At 40.2% G+C, this 23,509-nt stretch overlaps 1 protein-coding gene across 1 annotated transcript; it reads left to right on the plus strand.

The window, feature by feature from the left end:
- The first annotated feature begins 7,896 nt into the window (after positions 1-7,896).
- Positions 7,897-23,192, plus strand: LOC137612142 (protein APCDD1). Its single transcript, XM_068340510.1, has 5 exons — positions 7,897-8,246; positions 13,016-13,199; positions 13,548-14,073; positions 19,953-20,274; positions 21,224-23,192. The coding sequence occupies exons 1-5, from the start codon at positions 8,207-8,209 to the stop codon at positions 21,685-21,687; spliced, it is 1,536 nt and encodes a 511-aa protein (XP_068196611.1). The 5' UTR covers positions 7,897-8,206; the 3' UTR covers positions 21,688-23,192.
- The last annotated feature ends 317 nt before the right edge of the window (positions 23,193-23,509 follow it).

Raw genomic sequence — 23,509 nt, forward strand, 5'->3', positions numbered from 1 at the left:
CGTTTTGAAATGTGACCCTCCAGCAATTGGCCCATCAGTCAAAAGAACCAAAACACAAACAGCTGCAGCTCTTTGTGTTTAACACCTGAAGACTCAGACAGAAATGTTCACCCTGCACCGACATGTTTGGACGATTGAAGTGAGTGGTAATGTATTAGCATTAGATTACATTCTATCTGTGCACTGGAGTCAAATGAGTAACAGATGAAAGTGATGTGGGCCAAAGGGGTGGCGCTATGGTTCATGAGGATGGCTGGCTGGCTGGCTGGCTGGCTGGGTGGCTGGCTGGCTGGCTGGCTATGAAAAGGTTATCAGCTGAACCACAAACTGATTGCTGGACAGGAACACATTTTTCACCTATTTGTATGTATAGATAGTTGATTCTTACTTTTACGTCTGACTTTAAATACGATTTTCCTTCAACTCATCTGATTAAAAACATGATCTGAAAAAGTTCAAGTAATTAAAAGATTGACATGTCATGGAATAACAATGACAAATGAGTTTTGTCTCTCTGAGCTCCATCAGATTCCTCAGTAAACTGATTTTAAGAGGCAGGTCTGCAGTCATCTTCCTGCCACCTGTGAGTCGAGATCTGTTCCTCTATTCATTCATGCCAGATTCTTTGATGTATGCAGCTGCCTGTCACACCCAGGGGGGGAAAAAACATTTGGACAGATATGAAATTAAATGTCTGTATATGACATCCTTCAACACTGTGGGGATTTGTGTTATTCCTTTTCCATGTTTGTGCACAAGTTTCCAGTGACTGGAAACAATTGTGCCTTGAACAAATACAATTAACACATGTGGACTGAGTGTTTTCAAGACATCCCTCATATGAACATTTTGAGAAAAGTAAGTCATGGGACCGGCTTGACGTAACATTTAGTTAGTTTGCAATCCAACAAGTTATCCTTTACAAATTGTGAGTCAAATGATTTCATGTATCAAGAACAAGTACAAGTAAAACAGGTTACAACTAGATGAAACACAGACCCGGACCATGAGGAAAAATCTTATTTTAGCTGACAACTCATAAACTAAAGATGATGAACACATGGATCTTAGTACTAGGAGTAGATTTCTGGGAATTAGATATTATTACTTCAATTTATCACGAGACAGATCTGTTGAAAGCAACTTTCTAGTGTTGCTATGCCCTGGGTGGAATGACAGATACAGCATAAAATGCACGTACAATGCAACCATTTCTCCCTTCAGAGGCCTGGATGCCAGCAGAAATCATGTGAAAGAGGTTTTACATGGGAATGCATCATACCTGATAGTGCCGTAAAACATTGATCACTGTTTATTTGAACTGTATTTTAGATTATTTTATTTTATTTTTTACCATTATCAAAAACTCAACATTTATCAAATAACAAATGTTGACTCTTCCTGTTACATGCACACTTGGAATCCACCAGAAAAAGTAAGTGGCCATAACCAATTCATGGGGACGAACATGCAAACATAGAAAAGGTCCAGACAAAACAGAGAGATGCCATAACATTGTCACCAGGAATACATTAATAACTTGCGATGTAGGTAGTGTAGCAGTAAGTGGAAAAAAAAAAGAAGAGAATGTGAGAGTCAAGTTCAAACCATTCTCACTTTCTTGTGTCGACACGCCTCGTGCGTAACCCCTCTTCCAACACTCCGTACCTCCTCTGCTGGTTTCCTGGTCATTCAGAGGAATTCATGGTGTCTATTTAAAGCTAAAGTTATGCGTTGAGCATAAATTCGTTTGAAGACCTCTCCCGTTGTTATTCCGAGTAGGACAGTGTTGAGTCAGCCTGTGTGATCACCAGGCAGCTGCCACTGCCCAGGACAAACAGGGGCCTGTCAGAGAAGACCAAAGACCTCTGGATGGCCCGCAGGAACCACAAGAATCCGGACTCTGGCAGTAGGTAGAGCGACGACTAGGCCTCTTTTTTTTTTTCAGTTGATTTCATTGGAGAGAGGATTGTCGTTCCATCATGAATTTTATCTTTTTTTTGTTCCATTTTTATAATTTCTCTAGTCGATAGGAGCCGCTCATTCTTGTCTACTGTGAAAAAACAACCACAGCAGTCCTGAAAATCACCGGATGGTAAACTATTCATCATAGAAAACACGACAGCTCATGTCAGTGTTTCCTTCTTATCATCACGCCTTTGCTGCGAGCGGAGTGTTTTCATATCAGCATTACTTTATGCTTTGCGTCCTGTCAATCAACTCACAGCCACAGCAAGGCCTGGAGGTCTCCAAGAGGAACCAATCATTCAGGAGCTTGTTGCCTCTCAGACATTACTGTAACGTCTGGATCCTCCTGGGGGGGCCGGCGGGCTTTTTCATGCTGCTGGACATGAAAGACTGGGCATGTAACGACGTTTAAAAACACACACACACACACACACACACACAGTTAAGGTTTGAGGGTCAAGAAAATGAGTTGAAGACAGCTGGAATGTGGTGTTTCAACCTCTGGATTTTCTCCCTTCAGTCTGCTTCTACCTTGTTTTTTCACGTGTTTTTTTTTCAGGGAACATTTATTCTTAATCCCGTATGCAGATTTCTATCGCAGAGAGTCTACACAATGTAATCTCCTCTTACACACTGGAGTAATTACCAGAGATGAAATAGCCCCCCTCCCCCCCCCCACACACACACACTCCCCCGTTCTGTTTCCCGCTCCTGGTCTGGATCGATTTAACTGTACCGGTTCAGTTGTCTCCGGAGCAACAGATGTTGTCCATATTAGAGCTGAACTCAGAGCCAGACCTTCTTGTCTGTGCTCAGGGAGGATTCTCATGTTTGACTGATTGTTCGACTGATTATTAAGGTACTTTAGCATCCCAGGTAGATTTAGCATTGAATATAACTCTACAGGGGGGCAACATGGTGGCACAGTGGAGCCAACTATTGTGGTTTCAGGTACACCTGATGACCTGGGGCTATTCTGTCTGGAGAGATGGATGGATGGATGGATGGATGGATGGATGGATGGATGGATGGATGGATGGATGGATGGATGGATAGATAGATTAACTTCTCACCTGTCTCTGGAGGCCCTTCAGATACATCGATCTCAACTTTTGCTTCTTTTGCTTCTTTTGCTGTAACTTCTAATAACACATTGTAGGCCGCTGCTTCAGACAGCTGTCAGACAAAGTTAGCAAATAACAGTGAAATAGTGAGATCTAGAGCAGGATTCTCCAAATTTTTCCTAGGGGGGCCACATAACTTTTCCCTTCTCTGATGAAAAACTCTTGACGACTGCAGGGCTGCATAAATATAAAGATTTATTGTCTTCCAGAACCAAATATTAATAGAATTCAATGAGACTGTCGGGCTTGAATGTGTATTTGAGCAATGTTTGGCTGTAAAGCATCACCCTTCATGTGATTGGTGTTATGTAATTTCCCCACTCTGGGACTAATAAAGGAATATAATTAATATAAAGAATATAAATGGAAACACACAGCCGTCAATAAGACAGTAGCCAAGTCTGATGAACAACAACTAGTTAAACAATTAACATCCTGTAAGTCGATGTGAGTTTAATGGTCACTGGGCACCACACCCTTCTCATTCAGACTTTTACGGCTCGCTCCAGAAATCACACGACCATCTTCAGGGAGACATGAAGAAGGAGGCAAACTGAAAATGGTGCAGTCATCTGGTTTTTTTTTAAATTTTTATCAGAAACACAAATAATTTTGTAAGTCCCCCGCTCACGTTCAGCTGCTTTGACATGTTTAGGAACGGCAATGATGAAAACTTAATACAGAAAACATGTTTGAAAAAGTTTAAGAAAAGAAAAATGAGCTCCAGCATCGGCAGAAAGAAACACAATCATGATGGAGTAGTTTTAGATGGGATCACCACTTCCGATAGGAAATATGTTTGTAAAATAGTGAGTGCATGTTTTCTGCTGGTTTAACTTTCCCATTGAGCGGTCTCACGTCCGGTTTTAATGCATCGCATTCCTGCAGAAACTCAAAGACTGTGCAGCAATGCTTTGATTAGCCACACAGGACAACGCAGGGGTCAGCACACCAGAACAATCCTCCCAGTTTCACCTCCCTGCCTCCTGCCTGTTTTCTATACAGCCCTCTTACTAATACCCCTTCCGGGCTTTTCCCAAATCCCATCAGTCTATTTGCACAGATCTCGCTCAGAGGTTTTCTGGGATCCAGAGAAGAGAAAGAATCGAGAGAAAAGGAGGGCTGTGGTCATTCTCCCAAAGCTCGGATTGGAGGAAAAAAGAGCAAATGCTGTGGAGCGTAGAAATTAATTAGAGCCCCACTCAGTGGAGGATCGCTCTAATGACTAAGGATTGTGGATTATGGGATAAGGACACAAAATACTTTTTCTGTGTATGCCAGGGCCTCATCCACTCATCATGTGGATGAGTGGATGAAAGAAGCATGGATGTAAATTTTATGCTGGGGGAAAAACACATTTTGTCAGTCCTTTCTCCTCTCAGTATTGTTAAAGTGGGAAACATAGAGTTGGAGCTTCTCACATGTGACGATTCTCTCATTTTACTCTGGGATATTATTTTTTTTAAATTTTATATACAATTAATACAAATCATTCTCATTTTGTTGTTACAGGATTCAAGAAATTAAACCATGAAGTGAGTTTATCAAATTAACCACGTTTATTCTGTTTAGTTAAACTATTTGCACTTGATTCAGTTCCTTAAAACAAGTCCAACACTATTTAAGTTACCATGGCAACTTGAACTGGGAAACTAGCCTGGCCCTGCATCAAACTAAATCTTGGCGTCTGTTTAAGCAGATTTATTGAAACACCGACTCTAGATCAGGGGTGCTCACATTTTTACAGCATGTGAGCTACTTATAAAATGAGTAAGTGGAAATGATCTACCTACTACCAAAATGCAAAACGTGTATTTATTTGTAAATATATTGATAATTCTTTATATGTACAATTTCCATTGGTTTACCTTGCATAACCACATGAGCCCATATCACACAACACAACTACTGGTACGTACATTTTTTATCATTTCCTGAGTTCACTCTGATGACTTGCACTGAATGGAATCAGCCAGGGATTCGTAGTCAGGACAGTAGCTGCTGAGAGAGAACCTCAAGCACCCGATCATCAGTCATGGTGGAAACGATATTTGGCCTCGATGATCTTCACGTAGGAAAAGGCTGGCTCACATATGTGGAGTAGAGTAATGCAAGACAACCGAAATTCTTTTGAGACTTCAAATGGAGTTGAGTGAAATCGCAGACAATTATCTTGAATGATGTCACTTGTTTCAGCGCTGATTAAGGTTGAAGACTGCCAGTTGATGAAAGAAAATAATTTATGGTGGTGCAGTTTGAGAGAAGGGAGATTACCAGATATCTGCTGCTGATCTCACTACACCAGTCAGCTCAAGGTCAAACTGCAACTAGTATAGCCCCGATTTTGATGATCTTTTTTGTTCACTATGGGTTGGACAATGTTAAATGAATGCGATCCTATGGACACATTTCTCCAGTCTTAACAACTCCTAACTCAACATTCCAAGATTTCCTTTTAATTCACAATTTGATTTAAATTTATAAATGCATACAGGTCCTTAAGTTGGTAATAAGTAGTAGCGGTAAGTTCAAGGTGGGAAACGGTATAGTTTCACAAAAGGTAAAAGTAGGTTTTGTGTTTTTGTGCAGGCAAATACTTAAAACCCAGTTGGCTTACTGTCAGATTGACTGAGTGGGTGAATGAAGAGGAGCTGGAACTCTCGCCTCAGGGTCAACAGAACAGAGAGACGACAACATTGAACTACAAGTTGAAAAGAGATGGTCAGAATCTCAAGGCTAAGGTCTTACACACGCACACACACACACACACACATACACACACGCACACACACACACACACACACGCGCGCACACACACACACACACACACACACACACAGACAGATAACAGGTGTTGGGGAGGCGAATGCTCTGTGGAGATTCCTTGTTGTTGCCCCCTCCAGGCAGGATAAGATGAGAAGGTGTATAATTTTAGAGTCTGGGTCAATAGGAATGTTCGGCTTTCATTATGATGGATAACAAGCAGGATGTTGGACACAAATGAAACTAGGAAATAGGCAGTCACAGACCTGCAACATCCCACAACACCCCTGAATTCAAAATTTTACCCTGACCTACTTTCATAGGTCAGAGTCTTTTAATAAAAGACCCATGATCCAACTGGTGCATAGACTAGTGTATATGGAGAAGGCCAGTGTGAGTAAACACTAGCTTTGATCGATGGTCTTACTCACACTGGCCTTCTCCCTCATCTATCTTATCCGGTTCCTGACTGTACAAAAGTTGAAATTTGACCTTGACCTAGTTTTCTCAAGGTCAGGGTCATCATCTCATTCTCATCCCCTTTGCTGCCCGAGTCATGTGCTTTTTGTTTCATCTTTCTATCTACAACAGTTGCGAAGATATTTGGTGGACATACGAACGGACGGACGAACGAACATACGAATACTGACAATTACATCACCGCTTTGAAAGAGGATGTAATCCATGAAAACATAACAGTAATGTTTCACAGGGGTCCCATGATGACTCCAGGCGAGCGTGGATCAGGACGTGGAGTGTTCGTCTGGAATGTCGGCTGTTCAACATATCAGAGTGTCCTTAAACAAGAAACGGAATCCCCAAACCCAAAATGATCCCAATGGTGTGTGAGTGATTGTGTGAAGGGCTAACACTTCTGATGAGCATCCAGTGCCTTGTTCAGTAACCTCAGCCACCACTGTATGAATGTGTGCATGAATGTGTGCAGGTTTGTGTTGTAAACACTTTGACTGGTCAGTCAGAATACAAAGGTGATGCACGCCTATGTTACTGTATTCTGAAATAACACAAGATTTGATCACTCTGTCTTTAGTTCTATACAATAATAAGATTTTACACAAAAAATTGTGTTTATGCTTCTATAGAGGAAGCTTTTCGATTGAGTTGGTTAAGGTTAGGGTCTCACAGAGTTGGGACTTAACTCAAAAGAGATCACAAATATTACCCTTAATATGAATATTAAGATTTGTGTCTGTCTTTATGGTTCTTAAGGTTCTCAAGAAGTTTTTAAATTACTTAATAAAAGGAACCCTTTTTTCTGGGTCTAGTGGGATATACGGTACTTCTGTTCCTCAGTGAGTCACAGGTTAAGGTTCATTTGAATTCTTCCAGTAATCTTCCTGCATGTTTCTGTAACTCTACTGGTGTGGGCTCCTGATATCGTAAAGCAAATTCCTGTATGAAAATACTCCGGAAAAAAAGATGTTTCTAACGAGAAAATCATTATTTAGAGTGGTATAATTTACATTTGCAAATACAAAAGGAGTTCAAATGTACAGTTCTGCAAACGAACATACTGTATACCTATCATAATGTACCTATGATGATGATGATGACGATGATAAGGAAGATCATGATAATAATGATAATAATAATAATGATGATGATGATGATTATTGTTATTATTATTATTATTATTATTATTATTATTATTATTATTATTATTATTATTATTATTATTATTATTATTATTATTATTATTACTATTATTATTATTATTATTATCCTTTATTAATCCCTAAGTAAGGGAAATTATTTCTTGTGATGGTAAGATTCTGATGCTTAGTTCGCGTAAGGTATTTATTTGAGGTATTTATTTTTTATTTAATTAAGAAATAAAATAAAATTAAAAATCATTTGAAGATCTCTTAGGATTAAGACACACCTTGCGTAATTTTTTTTTTTCTCTTTTTTTTTGCAGTGTGCGCCTCATGGGAACACATACAGTAGGTCTACTCCACGCCCATAACGTCCCTACAAAGGCAGGGAGAGTTTTTTTGCAGTCCATTCTGAAACACTCCTCCAGGACGCAGGACGTACGGATGACGCGCGTAAAAACAGGCGATCCGCTTTATTTCTTCAGCGAACGACAGCGCTTGAAACGCGCAGCGTGACGCGCACTAAAGTTTGGACTTCCACGCGTTTCCCGTGAGCGCGTCCTTTGTTTTGAAACTCATGCATAGAGGTAGTTGTAATAGTACTCACTCCATCCGATCGGAGACGCGTTACCTATGATGCTCGGATACCACAGGAGCGATGGATGCATAACGTGAGGATTTGTTTCGGAATAAACAAGGAAAACCCTGACTAGTGGAGCTCGTTTTTATTCCGGAATGTCGCCGTCATCTACTCTTCTTCTTATTGCTTTTTTGGGTAAGAAACTCTTCCGAGACAAACAAAAAATACTTCCACACCCTATGAAAGACGGATTGTTGTATAAAATGCGCTTTAGCAACAAAAAAAAAGTGGGGGACATCAACTAAATGACATATTTAAGCTACTCCAGAAACTTTTTTCTCCCCTCTCTTCTTCATAGACGTGCCAGGTGAGCACACCTGTTCACCATCATGGTTGTGTTCATCCAACAACAGTAGATGCGTTTGGACTAATAGCAACAACAACAATGAGCATGTTTTGAGAATAAAGAGCAATAAAAAAGCTTCCCTGGGGGTTGGTTGCTGATGAAAACACCCGTCTGAGCAGCAGAGGGTTGTGGGTCTGCCTTTGATCCGATCCATCTGCTGCCTGACAGGGGAAGGAGACGTCTGGATGGAGATGGGAGTCCACTTATTCCTAAGTGTGTTTAAGTGGATCTAACGTTCAATTAAGTGATGTATTATTGCAGCCTGTCGGAGTGGCAATGAAAACAGTCTGTCAGTCTGGATTAGTACGTATTGGGGAAGAAACGCGAAGTTTATAAAAGTCTGCTCATAATTCACCGTTATGTGAGTCTCATATGACTTCTGCTGCGTCCAGGATTTACTGCGTCTGTAACTCAGTAGTGTGTAAAAGGGTGACTGCCTGGTCGGGTCAAGAAATGATTAATTCTTAAATTCATGGATTTATTCATTCATCTGATTGCTGAATGATCTTTTACCTCTTGTCTGCAAAACTTTCTCTGTGTGAAGATGTGTGAGATTTTACTCATTGAAAATCCAGGAAATTGGGGGGAAAAAATAAATACTTTAGATTTTTTTTTAAAATCACATTTTCAAAGTAGATTCAAAATTTTGATGTTATCATTCTAGAGTTGCTCTAACATTTAAGAAAAATTTCAATATTGATCAATGAAATGTGTCTGAGAGACCATTGATGTGCTGTTAATTAAATGTTACTTCAATAGTCACAGTAAATGTGAAGTCACTGTGAGAATAAACACTAAACTAGTATGAAACGTGAATTCATATAGTTACATATTAATGTGTAACATATAGTGTACAAAGCATATTACTTACAAAGTAACTTAAAATTAAAGAAATGGCCTGTAAGTTCATCTCAGTGGCATAAATGAAACTCCAGCATGTTCCAGTGCCAATAAAAGAAACGTGATGACAAATACTCAAATGTTTCAGGCTCTCAAGATCGACACGATCTGAAATCACGTTAAACCTCAGTAGAAATCGTGCTGACATGAGTCTGATGAGCAGAGGTGAGTAGGTTACCATCAGAGGATGGATGTGGGTGGTGTAGGTGATGCTGTGGCAGCCTGATGACCCACCTCATCAGCAGGGTTTTATTCAGAGGAAGCTGGGCTGATGGTAAAGAATGAATGTTTGATGAAACAGAAAAGACTAGTCATTGTTCTCGGTGAATAGATATGATCTTCAGGAGAGGCTTTTTGTCACAGAACTGAAGATGTTCGCATTTTTGACAGCTTGAATGGTTTATTCTGGTCCATATGTGTTTTATTATTAAATTGAGCTTTAGAATATAGCCTTGAGCTTGGAAATATAAACATTTCCAAGCTCAAGGCTGGTTAGACTTTGAAATTAGCCTGAAGATAGAATTTGTTGTTTCACAAATTCATGTCACTGTGAAGGGTACACCATGCTGTTTTTAAATTCAAGTTTCCATGAAGCTCTCTCTGGAAGCACAACACATACTTAGATTATTTCCCGTGCAAGACGTCTGGCCAAAGTGACGACAGTTCCAGATAGACTCTTAATCACCGTTTTCATCGCACTGGACTGGCAATAAATATGGTGTTGATAACCGATTCCCAGAGGATGAGTCCTGTTGATTTTCCTTAACCTCAAGGTGACATGAGAAGTAAATGTTTTTGGTGTTTTGTGGAATGATTGGCCAGCTATTTGTCAGATTAGCACAGAAATTGTACAGACATCCACAGTGCTTCAAGGATAAGATTCCTTAATGTGAGTCAAAACATTTGTTTTTCCATTACATATTCATCATCCACAGGATGGATTGGCACAAAGTGGAGTCTTTCATTTTTCCATAATGGTGAATCCTGCAGACATTTGGTATTCCCTGACGTTTGAAAAGTCCAGTTGCTTTGGGGACAAACTAAAGCAACTGGAGTGTAAATCTGAAACAGTAATGCCTTTGGTCCCTTTAAAATGAATGTATACACCAATAACTTTAGCTTTTCTTTTGTTTGGTGTTAAACATCCTATAGCAATATTAGCATTTATGAATTTGTCCTCATATCAATAGACTCAAATAGCTCATAGAGCCTACAGTTTATTGAGCTGCCAGTGTGTCTGAAGACTTTAGTTGTAAATCTTGGATCCAGCTGAATGCAAAATGGAGATTTGCACAAAGGAATACATAATTTAGTTACCGCTGTCAGATAAATGTGTATTGGAATTTAACATTTGTTTCACTAGAATTCTATTTTACGTTATAAAACGTCTCAACCCTTAGTACCTCCTGAGTATCTGAGTACTCCACAGTTCTACAAGTTAACAGCCAAATGCTAAGATAATATAATTACTGTAAAGGTCCTTTATCTGGGTTGTACTCCATCACTTGGGGATTTTTCTCTTCCCATAAATGATGTTGAGTTTCTCCGTTTGTCAAGGGTCCCAATGCTGTTAGCTCACCAGTGGGATTAAGCCAATTGGAACTGTTCTCTGTGGTTTAGGGTTCTGGGAGTTTTGTGGGCTCTTTGATTTAGATAGAGGGATGTTTGGGAAAGCAGTGGCGAAGGACTGGAGAAGGTTTGAGTCTAGCCAGTCTGATTATTGCTATAATGCAGGGAGTTTTTTTAAGAAAGCTATTGGAAGAAATTCATACAATAAATACCCCTTAAAGTTGTTTGAGTGACTTACGTGACAAATCCTCTGAGAAATAAGTTTCACAAAAATACTACTTAGGATTTTATTTTTACTTATAAACAGGAATTTCCTTATTTAATTCATTAGTAATCATGTTTTTGAGTTTTCGTTTGGTTTTGTTGCAATAAAATAGCAAAACGTATTAGTAACTCTGTTTAAAATAACGGTAAAGACCTTTCATTGTAATTGTGATATTTTCACAAAGCCACAAAATAATCTTAATGAAGTCTCAGTCAGATGCTTTTGATTCTGTGTCAGAACAATTTTATTTACACACATATGTAATCAAAAACCATAAAATAAGAAGCATCTTGTGCTTCCAACATTTTTTAGTGAGGAGAAGGTGGGAGGAAACCAACCAGACATTAACAGCATACTTGTGTTTTTTCATACTCATAATTTTCAGATTACTTCATTTGGTAGCATGAATGTTTGAGGCTTAATTTTAAAAAAAAAGCAACCATGGTTCAGTAGGATTATTGTATGAAAGTTCTTTTCTGGATGGTTCAGACCTTTGGACTAATAACAGGAAATTACAGCACTCTACCACCATCAATAAAAAAACAGAAGAAGTCAGGAATATTGAAATGTTTTTAATGTTGGAGGATGGATGTTTTGGGGCAATTTTTGTCGTTTGTGTATTAGCTGCAGGACTGATTATCATGAAACTGAGTTGAAGGATGTGCCAGGCAAAGAATCATCAAACGATCATGGAACTTTTGGTGTAGTAACACACTTATCTAGGATAGAGATTCATAGTGTGAGTAATTCAGTTAGTTCTCCTGTCCTGCTTGTTTGTATTTCTGTACACAAAAATATTTACATTGTTGTTTGAGGGTCTCTATACAAATTCACACGCTTGCAGTTAATCCTCTGACTATTGTGAAAACACAAGTCAGGGTCATTGCTGCAGCTCAGATCCAACTACAGGTGCAAAAAAAAAATAAAAAAATAAAAAGCCTCACACACATCACAAACACACATTCACACATAAAATTCAGTAAACTGTGAAGTCTTTACTTTGATTTTTAATGTGGTTCCAAACGGCAGAGCAGCGTTACTAATGCCACCAGCTGAGTCTGGGATCAAGTCTCCCTGAACCGTCCAGAGCTTTGACTGAGCAGCGCTGTGATGTGGTGATTTACACACACAAGCCTCAGTTAACACACATAGCCGCTGCCTCATTGGGTGTGAAATAACTGGATGGATCTTTGTTCTTCCCTGAGATTCTGGCTTCTTCTAATCAGATGTTTTTGTTACTCATTGTATGGATTTTGTCTCAAATGGAAGAGCACAGAGGCAATCAGGGCATTAAACAAAGGATATGTTTAGGTAAGCTAAACCCAATACACACATTTCTAGGCAGTCTTCATAGTCAAAGTTAATTATTCAAAGTTATTTTTCTTTAGATGGTATCTAGAGTATATTAAGAAATGAGTCTGGATGGAATGTGAGCTTGAAGGCTTTTCTTTGGCTGCTGGATTTGAAAATGCTTTCATTTCCGATCTTTTATCCTTTAAACTCAGCCCATTGTTTCATGTGTTGCATTGAGGGTGCATTCATAGTTTTCAAATGTCAGAGCCGCTGACGTTCTATTTCCTTTATTAACTTAGCAGTTCACATGTTTCTCTGTGTTAGCAGAGAGCCTTTGGTTTGGATGTGTAAGTCTTCGTTTTCCAATATTCAGCTTTAAATTATGCATCAGTATCTGTAAAATAACTCTGGATTCATTTCTAACATAGAATATACAATGTATGAAAAATACTGTATACATTAAAATAGAAAATAAAGAAAAGAATAATGACTGCCTTCGCTGAACCTTTGGTGTCTTTATTGTCCCTTCAGGCTGGGCTGAAGGTTCGACCATTCAGCATTCAGATGGTCACTCAGGCCGGCTCTCCCTGGAGAAAACCTTCGGCCGGTTGGCCAGAGATTCGCAGTGTCAGCACATGTTGAAGCACCTTCACAATGGAGCCCGGATCACTGTGCAGATGCCTCCAAATGTAGAGGGACACTGGGTGTCCACCAGGTAAATAAGGCTTGAAATTATGTGTGGGCATTAAATCTTGTCTTGTAGGATAAATTTCCTCATTCCTCCGACACCAAAGTAAAACAATTTCAAAGAAAATTCATTGAATATAAAATATAAAGAATTCATTTATTCAAACAGTTACTGACATTGGACTTAACTTTGAATTTGACCTCAGCTAAATATCCAACCGTTTATCCATTTTCTTCTTCAAGACGAGACGACTTAAGTCGGAAATGGATGCAGATTAAATTAATGTTTTTATGCCAAAATCCCATTTCTAGAAGAGTTACAACCATTTTGAGTTTCAGTATTCATTTAAACCTTTTTTTCATTCTTTTTTTTAAGCTGTGAGGTGCGACCAGGCCCTGAGTTTCTGACACGGTCCTACAGATTCTTTTCCAACAACACCTTCCAGGCTCACCAGTTCTACTACGAGGACAATCACTGCACCAAGCCCACATACACCCTCATAATCTGGGGTCGTCTGCGCTTACGCCAGGCCTCCTGGATCATCCGTGGAGGTACCGAGGCAGAGTATCACCTGCACCGTGTTCAGATGGTTTGTCACACGGCTTTCGTGGCCAAAGAGCTCAGCCAGAGGCTCAACCACAGCTGCAGGGGAGCCGTGAAGGGCCCCTGGGAGCCTAGCCTGATCTACGAGCTGTGGAGCGAGGAGGGCGGCTTCGACTGCTCCAGGGAACTGAACTTTGCCATGCATGAGCTTCAGCTGCTGAGGGTAGAGAAGCAGTATTTGCACCATAACCTGGATCATCTAGTGGAGGAGCTGTTTCTAGGAGACATCCACACCGAGCCATCCCAGAGGCTGTACTACAAGCCATCCAGCTACCAGATGGCCCTGCAGAACGCCAAGGTATGACCGTAATGATTGTGTCTCGAGCAAAGCGTAGCTCGATCGAAGCAAATGTAGCTGCTGGGTGTCATTTGGACAAAACCGGTTTAGTCACAACTGTAGAATTCATCTCCCAAGGGATTACAAATCAATCCTATAAATTGATCCTATTTGAAGTGATTACCAGAGTATAATTTGTGTTTAATTAATTCTGCTACACAATAAATTATTTTTTGTTCCTTCTTGTGTTTTAGAATGTTTTCTTTTGGCTTTATTTGCCACAAATGTAATGTAACTCTAGGAATGGTGGTTTCTGGCTATTTGCTGACCAGTTAACTGCCTTGGTTCATATTAAAGTCAGCCAAAATAGCTGAGTTCCAGTCAAACTTGTTCACTATCAGCCAAAATAGCTGAGTTGGGAGGCTGAAGATCTAAAGCTCTTTGGTTTGACCCTGGGTTTTGGCATTTTGATATCCCCCAAAATGCCAAAACCAAATATCATTTTTTGATTTTTTCCAGATAAATTCTTTTGTACAAACCCATAGCACTGCCTATAACACAGAGGTTAGAACATATTCTAGGCAGCTGAGCCAGTAACATCATCATCTACTTATTGAAAGGTCTACATGCTGCTGTAATGCCTGGCCACTGCTTCTTCTTCCTCAAAAATATCTTAGGATATTACCATGACATTTTGGATTAGCACTAACAGCTGTCAGATGCTGAATCCCACAAGCCTTGGTTGTCCCCTGTTGCTTCAGATCAAGACGGTCCTGGGGTCCAAAGTCACCTCAAACTATTCTGTGTGGAGTTTATCTGTTCTGCCCGTGTTGGTATGGATTCCTTCTGGTTTCTATGGTTTCCCCTCTCCACCAAAATGTGAATTGTTCACTCTAAAATTGCCCCTTGGTTTCATTGGGATTGTTCATCATCTTTCATGTGGCCCTGCAATAAATTGGCAGTTTGTCCAGGACATAACCCACCTCCCATCCAATGTCAGCTGGAATGGACTGTAAACATTATAAGCAGTTTAGAGAATGAATGAATGAATATTATTATTATTATTATTATTATTATTATTATTATTATCATGAATGACTGAATATTAGACCATGTGAATTAGTTTTGATATCTGTGTATATTTTGTTTTCTGGTATATCAAAATTAATAGTCCATGTTCCTATACACTGCAGGTGTGTCACGGTTACCTGTCAGAGGGTTACAGAGTGAAGTCACATTAGGAGTCACAGCAAGACTCGTCTCTGCGTTTATTGGAATGCACAACCCGTCTGGTTGTTGGGATTTGTTTTTAGAAACCTGGAAAAGAACCTCTGGTGAACTCCAACTGTGTCAACCCTCCACATTGGAAAGACCACACACACACACACACACACACACACACACACACATACACACACACACACACACACACACACACAGACATTAACTGACGTTACATATCACATACTATTGTGTGAGTTTATCTTAAGTGTATCCAATATAAAACTGAACTTTCTGTCTGAACTTTCTGACAATAATCTGTCACCAGCCAGTGGTAACAAACAGCCATCCAACACCATTTAATGCAAATTCTGGTCCAGGGTTTCTATCGACAGTCGTGCCCGTATATGCTAACATTTGCACTGGTGGAAACCAGAAACTATGCATATTCTGTTTCCATCTTTCACATCTCCAGCTAAAAAGAGCTCTTTTCTGTGATCAGCAATGCTTACAGGATGTAATTTCTGTACGTATTTACTTTGCTGAGCTGCAGTTTCCCACTAGATGAAACCCAAGAGTGATGTTTTCACTGTCACCCTCTATAGAGATTACAATCAAATCTTTGTTCAGTTCTGTCTAAATAAACATCCATTTGTACGGGGATGATGGGGCTTGGTGCCGCTGATCAGAATGTAAACACAAAGCGGAGTGATCTGACAAGCTCCCCATCGCGTTGTAATGACCTTAAGCCCCTCTGGCCCTCAGAGGTGCAATGTGAAACCCAGCCTATCTGTGGGAGAGATCAACATGTGGTATTCCTAGAATTTGGAATGATGCAGTCATATGAATTATTCCAGTGAGCGCATACCAGCTCTGATTTTATGCATACCTGAGGCTCAAATCAAAGTGTCGAATGTGCCTTTTTTTTCCTGCCAAAACTTTCCGAAATAAAAATAAAGACATAGTGTTGGGCATGCTTGTAGTATGAAGGGAAGTCGTAGGAATGATGATTACATCGTGGACGTGAGGCACTACAATGCCATTGCAGTTTTATCCAGATCATCTTGAATGTTTTGAATTTCATTCACTTTCATCGAATAAAGGCAGAAATGGCCAAAAGCAGTTTTCTTAAAACCTCAGCATGCAGACCTGTGCATAACTAGATACCAGACTAGTAAATAGAAATAGACATATATTCATGATTTATTTTAGATTGTGGGTGAACTGGCCTTAATATGCATCTAGAAAGAAACAAGCTTGCAGTGCGTGCTTGCAGTATTACAGATGTCTAATTTCATAGCTCTGGTAGATTTTGGGCCCAATTGGCTGTTGACCATTCACCTAGAGTGAATTAGTTTGTGGTGAAACGCTGTTAGGAAATATGTCGCTCCGTCTTAGAGCAAAGCTCTTAAGTCTGACCGTCTCCTGAGGTTGTAATGGTTTCTTTTCAGGGATTTTTATGACCATGGCCACTATCCAGCTCCTTGATCTCAAACGGTGTACCCAGAACTGGTCCAAGACCGGAAGGTTTTCTAGTGCCTGGTTGTTAATTTGTGATTATTGGGTGGATCTCAGCAATGATGCAACAGCAAAGAATCACAGTTTCTTCTGTTTTATCACCTTGTTCATTGATGTTCAAGGATGCAAAAACAGAAAAATATTGGTAAGATGTGATTAAATATCACTAAAATGTTTTTTAAAGCGTGACAGAGTTTATTTCTTGCAAAAATCTTTTGGTCAAAGTCTTCTTAACTGTGTTGGTAATCCTCAGAAATACCCAAATGAGAACCCGCTGGCAAATAAAGTGAGATATCTGATCTGCTGTGGTTTGGATTGTCTCTGCTGTCAGCTCAAACAAAAGGTCCTGCCAAAAATAATAGCAAGAAAGTGCAATTAATGAATGTAACTGAAATGAAATTCAGATCCGTCCTCTTTGGTTTTAGTAAAGGTCAACAAGGGCTTTGAGTTCAACAGGAAGAGCCAGCATTTTATTTCAGCAAAAGTTTGAAGTCTGACATTTATACTTTGACTAAAACACAGACTTAAGAATGTTTCTTCTTTTAAATGTAAAGGTGTAATTTGTGAACTTTGGGCTTTCACAGTCTGTCCAGTTCCTGAGAACACCTTCACTGAATCCCTGCTTTCACACAGTTTAACTATGGATTTAGTAAAATCTTACTGAATGTGAGTTTGGTTCAGTTTTGACTTCGGTAAGAACTTCCTTTCAACTTGTCCCTTTAGAGTTCCCAAAGCGTGTCATCCTTTTCCATTTAGATGAATACACATATTTGTTTGGCGGAGTTTTTTATGCTGGATCCCCTTCCTGCTGTAACCCCCTGTGTTTATCTGAGCTTGGGACCAGCCAACAGTTGACCCTGGCTTGTGACCCCAAAGGGTTACTGTTGACCGGGATTGAACCCAGGGACTCCGACCACTGAGATACATCCCACAGTTTTGACGAGTACTTGGATGAACTCTTCGATCAATAAACTGAGTATTTGGAGGCTTTGGAGTGCTCTTGTGCTCATACAAGGACTTTTCTGACATCACATGGGGCACTATTATAACGTGAGATTAACTGATAATCATCTTTATTGCTTTGTCTTGGTTTACTGATAACATAGAGGCTCAGATAATTTACAGCTGATGTTAAACCTGATAGACTTGTTAACCAAGGCAAACTCACCTCTTGGGAAACATTCCTGAGTTAGTTGAGAAGAAAATTTGAGAACATTTCTCGAGCAATTCCCCAATTAAAGCTAACCAGTAGCTTTACCTCCACATATGCAATAAAATGTATAAACATATTTCAGAAGATGTCAAGCTGTACCTGTTTTGTCATTATATTTAAATCTTTGTTAAATTTAGTTCTGTAGAAATGCTCCCTGCCGATCCAATAAAAGCTATAAATTTCTTGAACCTTTACTGCGAATACTCCAGATTATTGCGACGTCACCGCAGTAAAATCTTTACTTGCAACCTGAATATAATTTTTTTCCAATAAAGCTTGTGTGAAGTTTTCCTGAGGCCCCTCTGAACTAGCATTTACAGTCATTAACGGTGGTGATTGCTTGCTTACAAACTGTTATATTAACTTTTTTTTAATCTGAGGTATTTTCATTTTATTGCTTGAGGTTTATTCTCTCACTGAAATCTTTCCAACGGTCCACACGAGGTGAAGGAGGAACTGATAAAATTCTTCCCACTGCTCACGTGAGTCAACTTCAGTTCAGTGGATTTGTGTGTTCAGAGCGCTGGGTTGAAGAAACAGCATCTTGAGCTGTTCTGCCCTGGTTTTGTCCATCTGGCATCATTGGGTCAGTCTTGGGCCAAATAAGAGTTTATTTAATTATAATACAAATCAGACTACGGATGTGGATTCTAGATCACTTTATTCACGTTTTTCCAATATTAGGATAATGATAGGGCAATCAAAATAACATTACCCAATCAGGGACAAATCATGATGTCCTACTAGAAGAACTGGATCCAGCTCTAGATTTTATCCTTGATCCTTGGGGGATTAAAATCCATGGCTCTGGATGAGCAGCGGCAGCATGTAAGAGGAGAGATCCGTGGAAGGACACGATGTTCTTCGTCGTATTTTCTTTGTTAGGCTCAGACTTGCTGTCTGTGTTTTTTTATGGCCTCAAAGGTTTGCGCAGATCTGGAACATGTTTTCCACACCTGCGACCTAAACTCTCAACCTCCCGCTCTTTTGTCTTGCATCCTCACATACGTGAACACTGAGTTTGCTAAAATATGTGTATTTTTCTCTCTGAATTCTATATTTATTTCTTCATCCCCAGTGTTTTTTTTCTCTTGCCAAGGTACACTCTGCCGTCACCCAAACACAGCTGGACTCACGGCGGGCTTCACTTCCACTCATCCCATTAACCTCTCACTCCAGTGCGTTTGTGGAGCTGCACTTAGACTCTCATTTAAAGCATGGAGTGATACTTCTTTCCATTCACCATTCTGAGTCTTATATCTGACTCCTTGTCTGGGTGATCGGATCCAGGAGGTTAAGCCTTAAATGTTTGACCACCCTCAAATAAAAATATCTACCGTCTCCCGAGAATTTAATCTTTGGTCTGCAATTTTGTGGAATCCGGAATGATGACTTCCAGCTCCGGAGTTGTCAGGCCCTTACAACGTTTCTCCAGCCAGATAGTACGAGCACATGCTGCTCTGAGGCTCCACTTACAGACGTGATCTGACATGATTATAATTAGTCAGGAATTATGAGGTTTTACAGACTCACTAACCCTTTTCTCTCCATATGAGAATGAGTATATTTCTTCCCAGTATTTGTTGTGTGACTTCACTTGTGACCAAACATCTTTCTTTTAATGTAAAACGATGTGATCAGCCTAAGAAAAAGCTGGAAGCTTGTCTGGCGTCTAATACCCAAGAGGTTCGTTCTGGAGGAAATAGTTTTTCCTCCATCAAACGTCCTTTCATGTGGATTTCATGACATAGAAAACTGATGGCAGAGTGAAAAATTGGATAGGTATCATATGAGAGACTTTTTCAGTTGATCCGGTGCGCCTTATACTGCGGAAAATACGGTAGTTGTTGGTCGCATTCTGTTATAGTTTGAAGGTCAATCAGAAGAAGAGCCCTCTCTCATCCTCTGTATTTTCCATGTAACACCTCTCCTCTGCTTTGTTTTCCAGAATCACGACCACGGCTGCATCGCCTGTCGCATCATCTACCGGTCGGATGAGTTTCACCCACCAATCCTGCCGCCGCAGGCCGATCTGACCATCGGCCTGTACGGTCAGTGGGCGAGTCAGCGCTGCGAAGTTCGCCCTGAGGTCCTTTTCCTCACTCGTCACTTCATCTTCCATGACAACAACCACACATGGGAGGGCCACTACTACCACTACTCAGACCCCGTCTGTAAGCACCCCACCTTCACCATCTACGCCCGTGGGCGCTACAGCCGAGGCCTCCACTCCACACGCGTCATGGGTGGGACGGACTTTGTCTTCAAAGGTAAAAAACTGGTCGCTCTTTTCATTATAATTCACACAATATTTTAAAGTAACTAAAACGAATTCATTGGATGCAAATATGCTCCATGTAAAGTAGTTGACGTAGTTTAAATACTTTTTCAAGATTATTACATCCCGTGAAGCGGTAACGTCTTGTAATTGTCTGTGTTGGTGTGTTCGTCAGTCCGTCCACCAAATATATTCACAACCATTGCAAATAGAAAGATGAAAAATAAAGCACATTAGCAGTAAAGGGGACGAAAATGAAATGATGACCTTGACCTAGAGAAAACTAGGTCAAGGTTAAATTTCAACTTTTGTACATTTTTTTGCACGTATCTCAGGAACAGAAAGAAAAACAAAAGGTGTTATATTCAGGGAGGCAAGGGGATGAAAATTAGATCACAACCTTGACCTTCAAAAACTTATGCAAGGTCAAATTTTCCCCTTTATATCTTTTTAGGTACACATCTCTGAGATATAATCACAAAACAAAAGGCAACATTTTCAGCAAGCCAGAAGCACAAAAATGTGTAGGTCAGGGTAAAATGTTGAATTCAGGGGTGCAGTGCATTGCAGTCTCTGTCTTGTTATTTATTTAATACCGCAGATTGTGTTCAGTTTGCACTTTTCCTGTTTATTGACCTTCCAAAATAACTTTCTTGAGATTTTAAAGAGAAAAGGCTCAACAGTAAATATTTGAACAAAAGGAACCTTATTTAATTAATACCAGACGTCTTGATTCAATGATCTGTCAGAGATTATTTTTTGTAGTGGGGTCTTGCCCAACTATTTGGTGGCCAAAACAAGACTCTGGTTAGAATCCAGATGTTTTTACTACCTGGTGAGCACCACATTACTACTCTGGAGGTCACCAGGATTGCTGGGGTAACTCTTTAGTGGTCCACTTTAGCAGTAATCTGAGCTAACAGGTGTCTTTCCTCTTGTAGTTAACCACATGAGGGTCACTCCCATGGACGTGGCCACCACCTCCCTCCTCAATGTCTTCAATGGTAATGAGTGCGGAGTGCAGGGCTCCTGGCAAGTCGGGGTGGAGCAGGATGTCACCGTAACCAACGGCTGCGTGGCTTTGGGCATCCGGCTCCCCCACACCGAGTACGAGCTGTTCCGCATGGAGCAGGACGCCCACGGTCGCTACCTGCTCTACAACGGCCAACGTCCCAGCGACGGCTCCAGCCCGGACCGGCAGGAGAAGCGGGCCACCTCCTACCAGATGCCTCTGGTGCAGTGTTCAGCCAGCAGCCAGCTGTCCGAGCACGGCCGAGCAGACAGCAGCGACAGACCTCTGCCGCCCCGAGATGACTGCACAGGATGGCACAGGGACAGCCAGAAACACTGCACCATGGCACTCGTCGTATTCGTGACGACTCTGTTTCTCTGCTGGCAAAGATAGAGGACAGTTTGTGCTTTTCGTAAAGGCATTAAAGACCAGACACGGAGGTTGCTTGTAAAGACAAAATGTTCATTTTTTTAGGATTAAACCTGATCCTCTGAACTTTTTGCCAGCTGTCAAAGACTGCTATACTGCTGCACCATAAAAACTGCACTTTAGATGGCATCAAAGTCCCATTTAATGTTTCCACAAACACACAAGGATGTCTCTGTACACACAGACCTGGGAGTGTCTCACATGGTGTGTTTACCTACAACTACAGTATCGAGCAGCTTCTTGGTTCTGCAAAAAGACTCACTTTAAAGTGTGAAACCATTTTATGACGTATTCTTGCCAAGCTCCCTGTCTCAAGGAGATGAGTCTGGATGGTCACTGTTTAGACTCAAGGGGAGCAATCATCCACCCTTCTTTGACTATTGCCTCACAGTAACCTGAACTCAGCATTAATCTTGTCCACAGTTAGAGTATATTATTTTGGATATAATGGAGCTCTTACATCTGCTGGCAGTCACGTCCCATTCTGAAGAGACATTTTTATTTTTCACTGGGACCATTTTGAAATTATGTCAATGCTCACATTTCAAATCTACATGACATGAAAGCAAACAACCTCCCCAAAAGACGTTGGATTTCTTTGAACAATATGGCACAGTTAGAATGTTTTTAAAATGTAGAAGTTTAAAAAATTGAAGGGTTTCACTTTTTTTTGTTTTATGTGCATAAAATGCTTCATGTTCAAGTTTTTTTATACAATTTTCTTGGAATCACTAAATCCTGATGGCATGTTAATATAGGACATGAAGTGGTTTGGTGGTGAATTCTCCACTTTTAAAAGACTGTCACTTTTCTGCTAATGGAATTGATGAAGAGACCCAAATACAAATATCTGGGTCCAGTACGGGGTTCAGATTGTAGTTTAACTCCTGTTATGATTAAGATGGCACCAGCGGTTTTCAGGGTTAAATATTCACATTCGGTATGTTTGGTACGTTTAACAATTCTCTCAAGATTTGAAACACAGTCGTTTGACATATCACTTCACATTTTTCTAATTATAACAGGATAGATTCTATAAACTAGTCCTTGTTGCTCCTTTGAGTATTTTCTAAATCTGACAATGGGAATAAATTCAAATGACATAAAAGGCTTGAGCTCACCAGGCGCAGTATCAACACCCTTCAGCTCTCCTATTGATCACAATCTGAATTCCCTGTGATGTCATCGTCTGTCTGTAGACATTGTCTGTCTGCGCTAATCCTGAACCAGCAGCTGTCGGGTCCTTACAGACGTGCTTCTACCAGAACTGTGACGGTCCAACTGAGAAAGGACATCCCAGCAAACTCTGGTTTCTGCAATGGGAAAATGCAGGACTAATTTCTTGCAGCCAGTTATTTCTGCACCGTTGATGATGCAGAATCTTTTTCCCAGACTGAAGAACTTGTTTTAGACACTTAATGTCTTTGTAACTGGATACATGTTTAAGATTAAAGGTTTGTTACTCTTCACTGGTGATCTTTTATGTACATTTTAAGTTCTTGCAGATAGGCCATACAGTATCGGTGTGGCCTATGGAACATTCATTTCAATGATGAATTATAATTTTCTAACTGAACTAATTTTCTACTGTCAATCAAGATTTACTGCATTTCCTTTCATTTTGTCAAAGACAAAAATTGGATTTCCTCACATTGTACTTAAAATACAATGTTAGGCTACCTCCGCTTTGCTCATGTTCAGGAGGGGAATGCAGTTCATCCAGGTACTCTTCTCATTCACAATATGTAGTAAATCAAAATTACTGAAAATGTATGAATAATTATCA

The sequence above is a fragment of the Antennarius striatus genome, chromosome 18, assembly GCF_040054535.1.
Source record: "Antennarius striatus isolate MH-2024 chromosome 18, ASM4005453v1, whole genome shotgun sequence".
NCBI lineage: Eukaryota > Metazoa > Chordata > Actinopteri > Lophiiformes > Antennariidae > Antennarius > Antennarius striatus.

Coding starts and splice junctions, on each gene's coding strand:
- LOC137612142 (XM_068340510.1), top strand. CDS start 8,207: ATGTCGCCGTCATCTACTCTTCTTCTTATTGCTTTTTTGG. Junction 8,247..13,015: donor TCTTCTTATTGCTTTTTTGG/GTAAGAAACTCT, acceptor TTGTCCCTTCAG/GCTGGGCTGAAGGTTCGACC. Junction 14,074..19,952: donor TGGCCCTGCAGAACGCCAAG/GTATGACCGTAA, acceptor TTTGTTTTCCAG/AATCACGACCACGGCTGCAT.